General features: G+C 46.5%; 1 protein-coding gene across 11 annotated transcripts in view; it reads left to right on the forward strand.

Annotated features, from left to right (window-relative positions):
* The window catches only part of IRAG1 (inositol 1,4,5-triphosphate receptor associated 1), a 176,978-nt gene that overhangs the window by 43,339 nt on the left and 116,055 nt on the right, over positions 1-17,584 (forward strand). For 4 of the 11 annotated variants that reach the window (XM_030831376.2, XM_030831378.2, XM_030831380.3 and 1 more), the window contains exon 1: positions 14,021-14,204. The exons of 4 other annotated variants lie outside the window; for them this stretch is intronic. In XM_030831376.2, coding sequence (XP_030687236.1) covers positions 14,138-14,204 — 67 coding nt within the window. In that variant the 5' untranslated portion in view covers positions 14,021-14,137. Of the gene's footprint in view, positions 1-14,016; positions 14,205-14,233; positions 14,278-17,584 lie in introns of those variants that run through there. 3 more of the 11 variants (XR_004034096.2, XM_030831379.2, XM_030831382.2) reach the window with 3 other exon arrangements.

The following is a 17,584-nucleotide window of genomic DNA, read 5'->3' on the forward strand; positions in this document are numbered from 1 at the left end:
TTCTAAAGTTACAGCTCTTTTAGTTCATACATTTGACTCAGGCATTACACCCAAAGCACACCACCACGTCAGGATGGCTTGGTTGAGAGGGACCTGCAGCCTCAGCTGCATGCTCCACCAAACCCCACTTCCCTCGTCCGTGACCACTTAGGCTCTTACCACGAGCTAGATCACCCTCATGATGTGTTCCCCTCTGGGGCCCTTGGTATCACTTTCTGCTCACAGATTCCAATTGGTGCCCTCCCAATATGTCAGTGAGATTGTAATAATGTTCCTGCAAAAGGAAAGGGTCAGGGGCTCAATGCCCTTGTCTCCTATGCAGATTTACCACAGTAGATATATCACAGATGTTTGGGAGAGGTAGTCTTTGTCAGGCTACAAGAGTTTGTTACATCTCTTTCCTGTGCACGAGTACTTATTTGCCTTATATTTGTTAGGGGAGGTCACTCAGCTGATTTTTTCCCCACAGTAGGTACAATCTACCCCAGTGTAGTTTGCTATTCCTACTTCTAACCATAGCAAAAACTATAGGGTTTTTTTTTTTTTGAAATTTACATTAACAGTCCCTCTGTTATATGTAGATGTTATATGGAGGTCTTATTGAGAGGATCTGGGGGCAGAGGGAAGACGTAAATGCATCACAATGAGGCAGCATCATTTGTCCTACCCCATTCTCCTTTTTCTCCTTCTAAAAACTCCAAAAAATAAGATTAAACTCTGAGAGTTCAAAGAATTACTCTAATGCAACATGAAAGGAGAGATCACGCAGGTCTTCATATTAACACAACTAGTGAAGGTATGTGAAGGGTCCAAGGTCAGCAGTGGATCTTTTAAGCAGGAAGGAGGAGGGCAGACTTAGCCGGACTCAGGGAGAGGAGCTCTTGATACAGGGAGTGGAGTCCTTTCAGTCACTGGTGTCTGTTCTCCCTCTGCCAGAGGGTGTAAGCAACCAAATAGCATTTTAGAAGTGTGTCTCTGGCTGCTCTGGGGGGACTGGATTGGATTAGACAAAGGCAAGAGTAAAGACAAGGAGACTCATTAGCAGGAAGTAGAAAAGAAACAAGTTTATTGGATGAATGAATGAATAAATGAATATTGAGATGTGGATTTTAAGCTATGGCTTGAGTCCCTACTCTAGCCAAAGGACATTCTCTGCAGTGTGTGTCATGTTCCCTAAGGACTGTGATGGGTCTTCAGACTTCTAGAAGAGTAAAACCCTTCCCTATTGCTCTCCTATTGGTGTTTCTGGAGCTTGATCGCCAGCTGGTATCAAATCTGGTTCTGTGCTTTGGCACACTCCCCTTCTTCACCTCTCGTAGTTCTGAGATGTGTCTTGCTTAATAGCAGACAATACCTTTTCTCAGAGCCTTTCTGGTTCACATGATATTTTTAGCCCATCAGAATCTCCACCCCACCCCCTATATCCACATTTGAAGCACAAGCAGATTCCTGTGGGTCATGGGTGACAGCCTCCATGCAGAGCCAAGGTTGCTGCCCAAAGCTATGCATCTTCCAGGGGGTAACTTCTCCGCTCAGTCCCTTACTGCTCTTAGGGAACCCGTCACCCAGGTGCCCTGCCCTCAGGGTCCTGCCGTATAGTTTTCCATTCCCAGAATGCTTTCAACATTCAGGAAAAAAAACAAAAACAAAAACTGAGCAGCATCCCCATCCAACAAAAATGAGGGCGGTCCCAACACCCCTCAAAACTAGATTTTGGAGAATCCAAAACATGCAGATGTCTTTTGCTTTTAATCCAGAAGAAGGAAGGATGATCACAAAGGAAGGCTCAGATCCAAAGTGAATTCTTTTGTCTAGTACATGGTTTATTTTAAATGTGAAAGTTCAAGCTTACAAAAACAAATGGATTGGATCGGGCATTTGTGAATTCTGAAGCATAGACATTTCTCCATGTTTGGAGGGTGTGCTCAGATATTTGTTTGTGCAATTTTTGTCATTGTTGAAATAAAAGAGGTACTGAGCCTGAGGAACATTGCACCCAGAATGATGTGAAAAATAAATAAATGATGCTACGGGGCCCAGAATCCCAAGGAGGGGAAGGAGAGTAAATATGGCCCTGGTTGGTATTATCCTCATATGGCCCCAGGGTACCTGGTGGAGAAACCTCTTTCTGATATATCGCACCATAAGTTGGGTAGATTTACTGATTGAACGGAATAAATTGGGCAGGTAAACTGCCATCAAGAGGACTGACCTACAGAAATGTTCTTCCCGCTTTTCTTCAATTTTTACCTACCTGATCTTGTTAAAATCTCTTTTTATGAACTTGGCTTTAGATTGCACTGACTTCAGCAGGGAGCTTTGAGAAAGGGATTTCCTGGGGATGAAAATCAGATTCATTGTCAGCAACTGGATTGAAGGAAAGAGCCAGGGCCTTGAGATGTTTGGGTCCAGCTCTTTCAAAGAATGGCTGTGCGATTCTGGATAAGGTATTTCATTTCACTCCCTTAACCGGAAAATGCAGACTGAACATTTTTGGGGATTACATTTTGAGAACAAGCGATGGATTTAAATTGCCGTGTATGGTACCTGGTACAAAGTAAGTCTTGTAAGTCATGATATAACTCATGATGGAGAAGAAACACTCTGCCTACTTTGTGGGGGCAAAAGAACAATTAGGAGGCAATTACGTTGATGACATGGCAAGAAATCATGGAGGCCTAGACCAGAGTAGCAGCGGTAGAAGTAGCAAGAAATGGTCAGATTCTGGACATATTTTGAAGATAGAGCCAACAGGATTTTCTGATCGATTTCCTGTAGGGTGTGTGGGGAGCAAGAAGGGGAATCATGAATGAGTCATGTTTTGTGTTTGAGCAGCTCGAAGGATGGACTTGCATTTTACTGAGATGGAGAAAGCTGAGGGCAAAGCAGGTCCTGCAGGTTGCATGGGTTAAGTTGGAGCTGACTATGAGACACCCAAGAGGAATGTTGAGTGGGCAGTTGGATATATGACTTTGGAGTTGGGGGCGAGGTCCAGACTGGACACGAGCATTTGAGAGTCTTCAGAGAGTTTAAATAGGTGGTATTTAAAATCACTGAGCTCGAATAAGATCCTCTTGGGAGTGAGTACAGTTAGAAAAGAATCTAGGTCTGAGAACCAAGCCCTGGAGCCGCCCAGCCTTCCCTATCAGGGAGATGAGGAAGAACAAAAGAACCTCCCCGTCCTTCTCCTCTTCCTCTTTCTTCTTCTTTTGTTGTTATGAAAGGGGACTGTTCTATTTAATTCACTTAACCTTCACTTGAACAAAACTACTTGCAAGAGGTCTTTTGGGTTTGCTCTTAAAAAATGATGTATGCTCTTCGCAACTTCAAAGTCTTTTAAAAAGGAAAAACACCCAACTCTGGGCTGTGGAAGAGGCCTCGTGGTGCAGGCACCCAACCAGTAAGTCAGTGCATCTGGAGATCAAGTTCCTCTCAGGATTAGTGAAATCGAGCTTTTGTTAGAATTAATTTAATGGTGCAATGTCAACTTGCAAACCTCAAAAATCCTTTTATGCTTCACATCTCTTTCCCTTTTTCATAAAAAAAAAAAAAAAACAAAACCCATCCCTATGTGAAGCCAGAAAGGACAATCTGAGAAAGTTTGGCTCTTCCTTTGGTGAGATAAACAATCTTTTGTATCATGGCACCAGCGCAGAAATCCTGTGTTTGGAGAACACGCTGAGACTGCAGAGTTACTCAGGATAGTTTAGGGGAGGGCAAGGTAGGGATAGCTCAATTTTTGTGATAAAGATCTGGGTGCCTCAGTGGACAATGGGTTTTCGATGAGCCAAGAATGACTTGGTTGTTACAACCAACAGCCAACTCAATAGTAGGTTGAATTCAAAGAGGTCCTGGCCATAGGAAATGAGAATTCTCTGAATAAAGAGGCTGCTGGTTGGTTGACGCCAGTATCTGGCTCTAAAAAGGGCCACTGTATTTAACGCATGGCCCCAGCTCTGACTCTTAGACCAGAGAGAGATACCTCCTCCAAAGGTAGCTAATGACTTAAGAGACTTGGCTTAAACAGACAAGCTAGGCCAGTCAGATGTTCTTGAAAATCTGAAACAAGACACTTGTCAGGTGGTTGGGGGAAGGAAACAGCTGGAGCTGAGAGACCATGTGAGCCACAGCAAGGGAAAAGTCCAGAAGAAGCAAGAGTAGAGAGAGGAGAAGGAGGAGGGAGCAGATGCACAGAGAGAAGGAGAGAGGAGAGAGGAGAGAGGGGGGTGAGAGGGAGAGAGAGACAGGCAGAGAGAGAGGGTTACATGGCCTGAGGGAGACAGAAGGACAGAGACATTAAGACAGACAGACAGAGTAGGGGCCTCAGGTCCCGACAGCTTTCTGCTCCCTTGAGGTCTCGGTATGCTTTCTTAGGTTTTGGGGGGATTCAGTTATCACTGGCACAGCCCCCTTTACACTTGAGCCAGCCAGAGTGGGTTTCTGTTCTTTGCCACTTAGAGAGTCCTACACTAGGGCCCCTGTCTTTGAGGACCTCACAGTTAGGTAGGGGAGGCAGAAAAGTTCCAACAACAAGTGACAGATGTCTAATATCGAGTTTCTCTTTGGTGTGCTCCAGCATTCCCATGGGCTATGAATGGGAAAGAGTAAGGCTGAGATACTGATTCCTCTCAGCTCTCTGCGTGTGTTGGTGAGGTCTGGGGCCACCATAATCCCCAAATGACCCCCGACAGCCATGAACAACTTTGTCCATTTACACCCATGTACAGGTATGTAAGCCATGAAAGCTCTGCTCTGATGGATGTGTGTGAGCACAGGGTCCAGGGGAGCCCAGAGGAGGAGACAGATTCATCCAGACTTCTCCAAAGAGCAGTACCGCCTTCTCTGAAATCCTCCCCAGTCCTCTACCCGCTTTGGGGATATCTAAGATCACCCTGGTATCATAGTCCATTCTTACCCACATCCTCCTTCCTTTTTCCACCCACACATGTCAGCACATAGTTGCTGAGTGCATGATGAAATGAGCCTCATCGCCATCACATCCAAAACCTCACCAAACCCCATAATTAACCCCTGCAAATTGACTTCTGATTCCACTTATTGACATGGCCCTCCCAAATGTCCAGTAGCTTGTTCACGATCTTCACCTTTGACTTAAAGGTCTCCTAGAGATCCATATTTCTAAAATCTAGGCCACCCGTCTGGACCTCTCTCAAGCAACAATCCTTGCAACCCCGTATTTCTAACCATCTGCTGGGCATCTCCACTTGATTGTCTGCATCCAGGTATCCCACCAGCATCTCACACTGAACTCATCTTTCTTAACCAGTGAGTGCCTGCTCCTGGCTGCCCTTTGGCATTAGCATTTCTCTCCCTGTCCAGGGGCAAAACTCTGGAGTCACCCGACCTCTTCTTTCAGCGCCTCACATGCAGTTAGGTCACAAATTTATTGAGTCTATGTCTTTCTGCCCACCCTCATCACTGCTGTTGCCACTTCTGTGAAGAGCTTCATACGTCCAGCTGTCCATGTGTCATCTCCACTGGGATGTTTCATAGTCATCTAAAACTTCACATGTCCAAAATGGGACTCTTGTGAGTCTATTACTCCTGTCCCCCAGTTCACTTTCCCATCTCTATAAATGACTCTATTATATATCCATTTGCTCAACCTGGTCATCCTAGACATCTTCTTCTCTCTTGAGAGCCACATCTTTATGGGGTGTTTCAGGAGCACCCAGGCTAATTAATGTTTACCCCAGCCACCCCACCATAGCCATGTGTTGTTCAAATATTGAGGTACTTCCCTGTCAGTTGGTAAACAGCTCCTGCCCCGAGACCCCTGACTTCTCTCCCACCACCCCAGTTGCCCTGGACTCCCCCCCAGAATTCCCTGGATCTCCCCATGATCTGGCAAGAGAAGAGTTCGTGCCTGGAACTGCAGGGGGCCTCTAGGACCCAGCAATTCCAGCAAGACAGCCATTGGTACCTATTTTAATTGGCCAGCCTGTGGGCCATAACAGGTCTTTTGAAGATAATCCCCAGTGTTACCCATTTTGAAGAAGAGGAAACGACACTGGAGAGATTAATTTATTTCCCCACAGTTCCTTGGGATTCATCTGGCTCCAAAGGACATTTATCACTAATCTCCTGACTGGTTCCCCTGTCCTAGAAGAATCTTCCCAAAGCCTAGCTCTCATTACGCACTGGTCCTGCTTAGAAACCTCCTGGGGCTCCCAACCCACATGGAGTCAAGTCCAAACTCAAGCCTAGGGTTCAAGGTTCCCTTGTAGTCTGACCGTCTCAGCCCAGCCCCATGACAGAAACCCTGCCATGGCAGCCCTGAGCACTTTCCTGCTGCCACATTTAGGCCCACACCACTTACTTCTCTAGAGACACCATCCCAGACCCACTCTCCACATCTTGAAACCTTGACCTGTGTGGGTGCATGACTGCCTCAAATGCCCACTCCTCTAGAATCGAACCTTCCTTAATGCCCCCACATCTTCCTTGGAATGCCTGCAGCCCTTAGTTCAAGTTCAATGAACCCAGCCCAGCCCATCCATGGTACTCACCACGTTCTTCCTTACAGAAGAGTTTTACTCTAACACCTTCTGTAAGCATACCGACAGACAGTTTGCAAGCCACTTTTACACACCCCATAGTCATAGATGTTACTTACTTTCTTGACTCTTATACCATAAGCTCCTGGAGGTCAGCAGTCACGTTTTGCTCGCCTCTGCAACCTCACTGCCTAGAAGAGGCCCAGGCCCAGGGTATGTGCACAGTGCATGTCCTTGAAGCAAATGGGTAAGTCATGCTCTGGAGGCAGAGTGGAGAAAGTGGAGGACAATTTTTCCAGTGGTTGTTCCCTTCCAGGGCTGGCCTAATGCAGTCAGGATGCCAAGATCTTTTCTCTCCCCAGCGCACCCTGGGACCACTTGTGAATTCTTCCTTTATTCATGGGTTATAATCCTTTATTATCATTAGTTACTTTGATGCTCATATTGCCTCAGATTTTGCCAGTGAGAGCCCCTTCAAGTGGTCCTCTGTACTTTTGACATGTCACCATCATTCTTGAAGCAGTTCCTTACTTTTGGGCACAGTAAGATGTTCCAGGCTCATCTTGAACTTTCCCATCCCAGCCCTAGAATTACCCACTTCTCCAAGGAGGCCTGGATCCTTTTACTGGCGAATGGTATTTATAAACCAAAATTTGTGTGCAAAGTGTGTTCATTGCTACTGGAGCATTGTTATTTCCAGGCCTCTCAGTGGACAGAGCTAGAAAATAGATATATGTCATGAACACACACATCTGTATATATGTATATAAATGTAAATAAATATGTTTACATGTACATGCCCATATACATATCTACCCATCCATTCATCCATCCATCCATCCGTCCAGTTTATTCCAGTACTATAATTCCAACACAGCACTGCATGGTTTATTCTATTTTCTCTCCTTTCCATATTGGTCATTCCCTCCTTTGACAGTGAGAAACTTGACCTGCATTATTTACAATGTATTTACTAATTTAGTTAATCCTAGAAGGCACAGAAAGCATTCTGAGAATTGCTAATCCATATGTCTATGAAAAAGAAGTCTACTCAGTATTTGTTTACAGCTCTTCTTTCCCTTTAGCCGGAAGAAGGCATTTAGTCCAAGTGCTGTTGTACAAAAGTTACTTGAGGTAGTTCCTTGCCAGCCCTTTCTGCCCACAGATTTTAATCACCCCCTTGACTCTACATCTCATTTCTGTCCTTGTCACACCTGGCTTTTGAAGTCCAGAGCCTCTCAGGGGCACCAGAGTGGCTGAGCCCCCTTCTCTGGGGGTTGTCCAGGGTCCCAGCTTCATTAGGCAGCCCTCCTCCATCCTCTTGCCAGTTCCAGGAGTGTGTGCACTCATGCCCCACCCCATCCCCTTTATGGCTAAGGATTTGTTCCTTTTTAAGGCTTCCTTTGCTATTATTTTAATGGGATCCTGGGAGGGAGAGGAGACACCTTATGTTCCCAGTCTGCACTCTTGAACTTGACATCCAGGGACTCTAGAGTCACAAAGATCTGGGTTCACAGATTGTGAGGCACTAGCAGGCTACTTGACCTCTCCATGTCCCAGATTCCTCATCTAGGACTTGGGGATGAGAAGCCCTACATCACGTGGATTTGGTGAGGACTGACTAGACCTTATATGTAAAGTAGCCAACACAGTGCCTGGCACCATGTTCAGTAAATAACCCCTGTCATTGTCACCTTCATTGACACCTGGATGCCATTCCTGCCGATTTGGCCACTCATCTGTTCGCTTACTCATGTGGGGCCTCCTAAGTGCTGGGTATTGCGCAGAGTCCCTAAGTATAAGAGGGGTGAGGAGGCCAGCACTGCCAGTGCGGTTATCCCAACAGCCAGTCCCTGAGCTGGCAGTGTTCTTGGCAAGCTGCTGCTTCTCCTGGCTTGGTCTCCCTCAGCCCCAGGACGTGCTTTTGGCATGGGATTTTTAAACTTTTTCCCTGGCCTTGAGTCAGAGGGCCTGTGGGGAGAGCTTCCCCCAGCTGTGTGCCAGTGCGCCTCAGCTGGCCCACCTCTTTGATGCTGAGGACACACGATTGTCTCTGATGGATTGAGTGATGAGCTGGAGATTTTGGTCGAGTGAGGCCAAATCCCTGTGTGGCTCCAGGAACGAGGATAAATATAGCCCGAGTAATTGCTCATGCTCTTTTAAGGATTAAAAGTCAGCTTTCAGGCAAGCTGTGAAGCTCCATGACCAGGACAGCAAGGGACTCAGTGCCTTTTTTAGAGCTGTGGTCAGCACTCCTTGTGCACTGCTGGGTCCCAGGCCTCCAAACGCTGTTTCCATTTAAGTAAGGGGTCACCTCCACTGGTCTACACCCCATGATGGCAGGGATGGCTCTGAAGTGTCCCTATTACATCTCATCAGCCAACCCTAGTGTGGCACACTCAATAAACATTTTAAATGAGTATACGAGCTATGAGAAGGCTATATTTTTAAAATAAGCTTTAGAATAAGATCTGTAGTCCAGTTAACAATAACGTACCAATGCCCACTTCCTGGTTTTCGTATCAAACAGCAGCCATGTACAATCTCACCACTGGGGGAAGCTGGGGGAAGGTGCGTGACACTCTTTGTACTATTCTTGCAACTTCCTGTGTGTCTGTAAGTATTCCAAAATAAAAAGTAAAAAAACAAAAATAACCTTTAATCAGGCTCATGCCAATACTCTGACATTTGGGGGAAGCAGTGCTGGAAGATGAATTGATTAAATCCCTTTCCAGCAATGCTTGTTTTTCATTACTATTTTTGAATGCAAACACATGACTTATTCATATGATTCAAAACTTGAAATGTATAAAGAAGATATACAGTGGATACCCTTTGCCCCAGCCACTTAGATTCCCTCCCCATAGGCAACTAATGTTAATGTTATTTGTTTCTTGTGCTAATTTTAGCAAGATTGTGTGCACACACAGACATATGTACTTGTGAGTATGTGTGAATATGAGCACATTTGTGTGCATGTATATATATCTATACTGTCCCGTTATCTTACTTTTTCCACTTAACCATGTGATCTTGGGGGCTTTTCATGTCACTACACAACGAGCTTTCTCATCCTTAGTTGTGGCTATACCCATCACCTTTCATGGCCCCCAACTGGTGGACATTTATGTTGTTTCCAATCCTTTTGCTTTTATAGACAAAGCTGCAATGAATAATCATGTTCATTTGTCATTTCCCAAGTGTGGGAGTGTGTTTGTACAATAAATTCCTAGATGTGGAATTGGGTCAAAGGATACGAGCCTTATAATTTTGATCATGCTAAATTGTCTTCTATAGAGCATGCTCCATTTCACATGCCTATCAGTAATGTGTTTCATGAAATGCTTGTGTTAATGCAATGATTTTAAAAGTTATTTGGTGACCCCTTTGTGAAAACTATGGAACTGTACCCAAGAAAAACAGAAATCACACAGTGTGGGGTTTTTTTTGTTTGTTTTTTTTAAAATTTTTTGGCTGCGTTGGATCTTCGTTGCTGTGCGTGGGCTTTCTCTGGTTGAGGCGAGCAGGGGCTACTCTTCATTGCGGTGCACGGGCTTCTCATTGTGGTGGCTTTTCTTGCTGTGGAGCACGGGCTCTAGGCACGCAGGCTCCTGTAGTTGTGGCTCGCGGGCTGTAGAGCACAGGCTCAGTAGTTGTGGTGCACGAACTTAGTTGTTCCATGGCATGTGGGATCTTTCTGGACCAGGGATCGAACTCGTGTCCCCTGCATTGGCAGGTGGATTCTTAACCACTGTGCCACCAGGGAAGTCCCCACACAGTGTTTTGCATACAATTTCAGTTGGCTCAGAAACCCCTGAAGGCTATCCATAAACCCCAATTTAAGGAGCCCTGGCTGAAGAGGAGGAAGTATGGTACAGAGGGGAGAGCTTTAGGGCCAAACCACGTAAGTTCACCTCTTAGCTCTACCACTTACTGGCTGTGGAACAACAGAGAAGTCTTTTCGCCTCTTCAAGTCTCAGTTTTCTTTCCAAAAGAATGGTATAATAATTCTATTTCATAGGGCATTTATGAGGGTACATGCTTTTATGTAGAGCATCTAATATAGTGGTTGGAATATAGTAGGTGCTCAACATACAGTCTGTATACACACATACAGACACATAGAAACACACACACAGACACAGACATACACACACACCCTCCCTCACATGCACACGAAGGCTTCAGTTCCATTTCTTTGTGTTTTGGGGTTTTTTTTGGCTGTGTTGGGTCTTCGTTGCTGCGCACGGGCTTTCTCCAGTTGCGGTGAGCAGGGGCTACTCTTCCTTGGGGTGTGCGGGCTTCTCATTGCAGTGGCTTCTCGTTGTGGAGCACAGGGTCTAGGCACGCAGGCTTCAGTAGTTGTGGTGCACGGGCTTAGTTGCTTCGTGGCATGTGGGATCTTCCCAGGCCAGGGATCGAACCTGTGTCCCCTGCATTGTCAGGCAGATTCTTAACCACTGCGCCACCAGCGAAGTCCCTTCAGTTCCATTTCAACCTGTTTCTAGTTGTCTTTGTAGTATTTGCTGCTAGATTCACAAAATTAACTTTTGGAGCATCATTCCCTAAAGTGAGGTCTTTGGACTAACTACCTAAGAATCACCTGAGGGCCTTAATTAAAATATAGATTCCTGGGTCCCACTTTAGATTCACAGGATTAGAATTTCTGGAAGAGGGGTCCAGAGAACTTCACACTTGGGGGTTCTGTTGCACAATGAAGTTGGAGACACAGCACTAAAGAGTTTGGTAAATTCCTTCTATTCCCTACACCTGCAATTCTAGTAGTTACCACCATGTGGCTTTACCAGGGGGGCCTGTTCCCAGCAGATGTATAGGGGTGGACGCCTGAGAGAAAGCGTGACTAGTAACCAGGAGAGTCGCCTCTGGTTCCATCTGCAAAAATACAGTTATTTATGGGTGTGACAGACGGCATGCACTGCAGTCTCATCAGGAATCTCTCTCATAACAAGCAGGGAGGAGAGACAGTCCAGGACTGGATGCCCATGGAAGGGGCTGGGATGGAAGCCCAGTGGGCCAGGTTTGGCAGAGAAAGCCTGCCATGGCTGGGGTGACTGACCCATGGCCAGGAGCTGGGGATAAGGACTGTGTACAGCCAGGCAGCTGTCCCCAGGAGGCCTTGAGACTACAAGCCTTGAAGTACCAACCCCTAGAGCTCTCAGCATGACAGGTGAATGCTTTCTGAAGTGTCAAGTGATGGCCTCCGGCTAGAATTGCCAGATTTAGCAAATAAAAATACAGGATGAGCAGTTAAATTAGAATTTCAGATTAAAAAACTTATTTTCTTTTAGATATACAGATTGCCAACAAACACATGAAAGGATGTTCCACATCACTAATCTTAGAGAAATGCAAATCAAAACCACAATGAGGTATCACCTCACACCGGTTGGAATGACCATCATCAAAAAATCTACAAACAATGAATGCTGGAGAGGGTGTGGAGAAAAGGGAACCCTCTTGCACTGTTGGTGGGAATGTAAGTTGGTACAGCCACTGTGGAGAACAGTATGGAGGTTCCTTAAAAAACTACAAATAGAACTACCATATGACCCAGCAATCCCACTACTGGGCATATACCCTGAGAAAACTGTAATTCAAAATGAGTCATGTACCACAATGTTCATTGCAGCTCTATTTACAATAGCCAGGACATGGAAGCAACCTAAGTGTCCAACGACAGATGAATGGATAAAGAAGATGTGGCACATATATACAATTGCATATTACTTAGCCATATAAAGAAATGAAATTGAGTTATTTGTAGTGAGGTGGATGGACCTAGAGACTGTCATACAGAGTGAAGTAAGTCAAGAAAGAGAAAAACAAATACCGTATGCTAACACATATATATGGAATCTAAAAAAAAAAAAAGGTTCTGAGGAAACTAGGTCAGGACAGGAATAAAGACGCAGACGTAGAGAATGGACTTGAGGACACGGGGAGAGGGAAGGGTAAGCTGGGACAAAATTAGAGAGTGACATGGACATATATACACTACCAAATGTAAAATAGATAGCTAGTGGGAAGCAGCCGCACAGCACAGGGAGATCAGTTCGGTGCTTTGTGACCACCTAGAGGGGTGGGATTGGGAGGGTGGGAGGGAGACGCAAGAGGGAGGAGATATGGGGATATATGTATACGTATAGCTGATTCACTTTGTTATAAAGCAGAAACTAACACACCATTGTAAAGCAATTATATTCCAATAAAGATGTTAAAAAATAATAAAAATAAAAAACATATTTTTTAATATAAGTATGTCTCGTGGACTTCCCTGGGGGTACAGTGGTTGGGAATCCACCTGCCAATGCAGGGGACATGGGTTCAAGCCCTGGTCCGGGAAGATCCCACATGCCACAGAGCAATTGAGCCCGTGTGCCACAACTACTGAGCCTGCGCTCTAGAGCCCGCGAGCCACAACTACTGAAGCCTGCACGCCTAGAGCCCGTGCGCTGCAACAAGAGAAGCCACCGGAATGAGAAGTCCACGCCCTGCAGTGAAGAGTAGCCCCTGCTTGCCACGACTAGAGAAAGACCACGCGCAGCAATGAAGACCCAACGCAGCCAAAAATAAGTAAATAAAAAAAAAATAAGTATGTCTTGTGCAATATCTGGGACATACTTATACTAAAAGATAAGTGTTGTTTATCTGAAATTCAGATTTAAGTGAGTGTCCTGTATTTTATCTGACAACCCTACTCAGGGCTTCTCTGAGCTGCCTCTAACTGCAGAAGAGGGCTGGAGCCCACATGTGACTGGTTCAGGGCCCGCAGTGCCATGATCTTTCTCGCGGGTGTGCTGCACCCAAGGTGGTGAGGAGTGAGTCAGGGCAGGGTGTGGACTTCCAGGAGACAGGCAGCCCTTCCTCACCTGTGTCCAGGCAGGAAACTAATTTCTGTTGATCAGCAAGTTTGAGGTGCTGGCACTCTGCTAAGCCCTTCAATATTATCTCATTGAATCCTCCTGCAACCCTAGGAGTTAGGCACGTGTGATCACTATGATTCCCACTTTAGAGAGGAGGAGACTGCTGAGTCTCCATGAGGTTAAGAGCACAGGACTGTCAAGTGGAAGAGAAGGAATTGAAGCCCCGGGGCTGGTGCCAGGTCTGGGATTAGCTCATCTTCCAGGCCCTTCTCTCTGTTAATCCCAAGGGCTTAAGGTGGGGAGCAGCCTCCACCTCCGAATCCCTGGGACAGGAAATGTTCCCAGTTTCCCTGGCACTGGGCCAGGGTCTTGTCCAGGCTCACATGCTTGCTGGAGACTCCAGGCTGGGAGACAGATCTGCCGAGTTCCCCTGGTCCCCGTCTGGCCAGGACATGCCCAGCGGCATGAGCTGCCCGTGGGCACTGCCCTCCGCTGTGCCGGTGCCCGTGGGAGGGGCCCAGGACCAGCTGCTGCCTCTCAGGCCCAGCCTGCGCTGAGCCCCGGGGTGGCCTGGCCAGCTTCCCTGCCGTTAGCCCCCTGAGCCAGGCCAGAGGGGTCCCTGAGGAGCTCTGGGCTCTAAGTCCCAGCCCCTCTCCGAGGAGGCGGGCAGCGGGGCTCGGCAGCCAGAGGCTTCTCAGCTCTGAGCTCTGGAGCCAGATGTAACATTGACCTTAAATGGTAAAAGCTCCCCAGAGTGAAGAGAGGCTGGCCGGAGGAGGAAAGGGGAGTAACTCAGTTTTAGGTAAGTCGTTGCTATCTCCAAGAATAACCTGCCTCTTCAGCTGGGAGCAAGGGAACACTTCTCCTCCTTAAAGGTACAGGGTGCTGGGATGGGGGCGCCTGACTTTAACTTTCCAGGGGAGTTGGCTTGGTTGGATGGCATTTCAGCCGAGTATTTTTATTGTTGCTGTCATAATTTTCAAATAAGAAGTGAATCTTGCCCGTCCTAACTTAACTAAATTGTGCTCCTTTTGCTTGCTGTTGTAAAGCATGCACAGGTTAGGGTGCAAATGTGGGTCTGGCTGGGCGTCCGCGACCCCAGATTTCCTGTGGGCCCCTGTGGAGCAAAGAGGGTCCCCAGATTACATGCCAGCTGGTCAGGGCTTTCCCCACACCGCCTGCTACCCCTTCCCCACCCCTGCTCTGTGCTTACTTATGCCTCTCTCTGCCCCCCACTCCCACCCTGTGCCACCCGCCCCCTGTCCACCTTGGACCTTGTGATGGCCCAGCCCTGTCTCCCCGCCCTGACCTGCCCCTGCTTCTGTCCCTGCACTTCCCATCCTGTATTCTGGTCACAGCCCCTGATTTTTGTCCCTGTGCCCATCTCTCCTGTTTCCAGCTTTGCCCCCGTGCTCCTTCCCTGCACCCTCAAGGGGTTGCCTGTGCCTTGCTTGTGCCCCTAGCCTGCACACCTCCAGGAGCTCGGAGTCAGAGCTATTCCTAGAGTGAGCGGCACTCAGGCTGCCTTTCTCCAAAGGAAAGGCCGGTGGAAGCCAGAAGCCAGAGAGGGGCCCAGTTGTCTGCTCCCTCCTGCCCAGTAAACGGCTGTAAAAGGCTGGAGATGCTCTGCGGATTGAGTAAATACAGTGCAGGATCTGGGACCCCTGGCTGGCGCTCCCACCTCCCAGAGCTTGGCAACTGCTGCCTTTTTAACACTCACTCTTCAGACTGCTCTTTGAGGGTCTCGGGAGAAGTAAAGCAGCCCACGGATCTCCTACAGGAAAAAGGAAGCAGCTTCCCAGGGCTGTTAGGCTGGGAGCACTAGGGAGCCAGACCGGCCAAGGGTTCTGTTGTCCCCACCAGGGGGCAGTGACGTGCTGGTGAGACAGGTGGACTCTGGACTGCCCCTCAGCCGTCCTCTCTGTGGCTTGGCAGTCAGCAGAGGGACTGTTTGATGAGGAGGAACAGAGGCCCTGATGGGTGGGGAGGAGAGATTTAGGAGCCCCCAGACTCTGCTCTTTGAGCTCTTTGAGGCAGGGGGACAGAGATAGAGAACTCAGTTCTCTTGTAGTAAAAGCAAAAGGAAGCAGGAGAGAAAATGGATATGAATTGACTTTGTGCCAGGGTCTGTGCTAGAACTGTTATTTAATTTAATCCCTGTGGTAGAGGTGAGGACATTGTGGATGAAAGAGGTAAAGCGATATGCTTAAGGGAACACAGTCTGTAGGTGATGAGCAGGGATTCCAGCTCAGGCCAGCTTGGTCCAAAGTGGGCACTTCCAGTGTTAGATGCCACCCTGCCTCTAGTTAGTAACCAGGGTCTCGGGCAGTTATTGAGCATCACCGTCCAAATGATGGGAAAATCAAGAGGATTGCATTTGCCCCATGAACCTTGGAGGCCAGACCCTGAATTCAGGTGACAGCCCAGGGCAGCCTCACTGGTTGAGATGCAGAGGCAACACCGACTCCGTGACCTTGGACACACCCTGCCTTCTCTGCGAGGGCCTTCCCCATGGGAGAAGGAAAACAGGTCAGCCAGCCAGACAGAAAACCTCTCTGCTAATAGGCTACAGATGTAAAAAAAGAGTTAGAGAAAGCTGGGCTTAATCACCTCTCATTACTTTCTTCCCAGTACTTTTAAATTTATAATTCTTATTCAGAGTTTTTCCCTGGTAATAAAAGTAATGTGTATTCTTTGCTAAACTTTCTAGGAAAATATAGAAATAAGTATAAGTAAGAAATTCAGAAATAAACATAAAGAAATAAAAGTTTCCTCTGGAATCCTATCACTCAGAGATAAATATTGTTAATATTATGGTGTGTTTCTTTCTTTATATTTCTCTATATTTTATAAAACTAGGGCCTTATCATGTGTGGTTTTGTAGTCTGATTAAAAAAACTTTTTTTTAAGGGAATTCCCTGGCAGTCCAGTAGTTAGGACCCGGCACTCTCACTGTGGTGGCCTGGGTTCAATCCCTGGTAGGGGAACTAAGATCCTGTAAGCCGCGAGGTGCAGCCAAAAAAAAAAAATTTTTTTTTAAAGTCTTTTTTTTAGAGCAGTTTTAAGTCACAGCAAAGTTGAGAGGAAGGTCTGCATAGAGATTTCCCAGATCCCCCTGGCTCCCACACATGCAGAGCCTCCCTCAACATAGCAGCCCGACCAGGGTGGCACATTTATTACAACTGATGTGCCTACACTGACACATCATAATCACCCAAAGTCCGTGGTTTACCTTAGGGTTCACTCTTGGTGCTGTACATTCCATGGGTTTGGACAAATTGCATAATGACATGTATCCACCATTATAGTATCATACAGAGTATTTTCACTTCCCTAAAAATCTTCTGTGCTCCAGCTCTTCATCCTTCCCCACCAACCCCTAACAATCACAGATCCTTTTACTGTCTCCGTAGTTTTGCCTTTTCCGGAATGTCATACAGTTGCAGACAAACACTATGTAGCCTTTTCAGACTGGCTTCTTTCACTTAGTAATATGCATTTAAGATTCTTCCATATCTTTTCATGGGTTGATAGCTCATTTCTTTTTAGTGCTGAATAATATTCCATTATCTAGATGCACCACAGTTTATTTATCCATTCACCCACTGAAGGACATCTTAGTCTTTTTTTTCAATCTTTTAAACACCAACGTATAGTTGATGTGTAGTATTATGTAAGTTACAGGTATACAACATAGTGATTCACAATTTTTCAAGGTTGTACTCCATGTATAGTTATAAAATATTGCTATATTCCCTATGTTGCACGTTATATCCTCGTAGCGTATTTATTTTATACATAATAGTTTGTACCTCTTAATCTCCTACTCTTATCTTGCTCCTCCCCCTTCCCTCTCTCCGCTGGTAACCACTAGTTTATTTTCTATATCTGTGAGTCTGTTTCTTTTTTGTTATATTCACTAGTTCATTTTATTTTTTAGATTTCATATATATGTGATATCATGCAGTATTTGTCTTTCTCTGTCTGACTTATTTCACTTAGCGTAATGCTCTCCAGGTCCATCCATGTTGCTGCAAATGGCAAAATTTTGTTCTTTTTTATGGCTGAGTAGTAGTCTGCTTTTTTTTTTTTGCGGTACGTGGGCCTCTCACTGTTGTGGGCTCTCCCGTTGTGGAGCACAGGCTCCAGACGCGCAGGCTCAGCGGCCATGGCTCACGGGCC

This window comes from Globicephala melas, chromosome 8, assembly GCF_963455315.2.
Source record: "Globicephala melas chromosome 8, mGloMel1.2, whole genome shotgun sequence".
NCBI lineage: Eukaryota > Metazoa > Chordata > Mammalia > Artiodactyla > Delphinidae > Globicephala > Globicephala melas.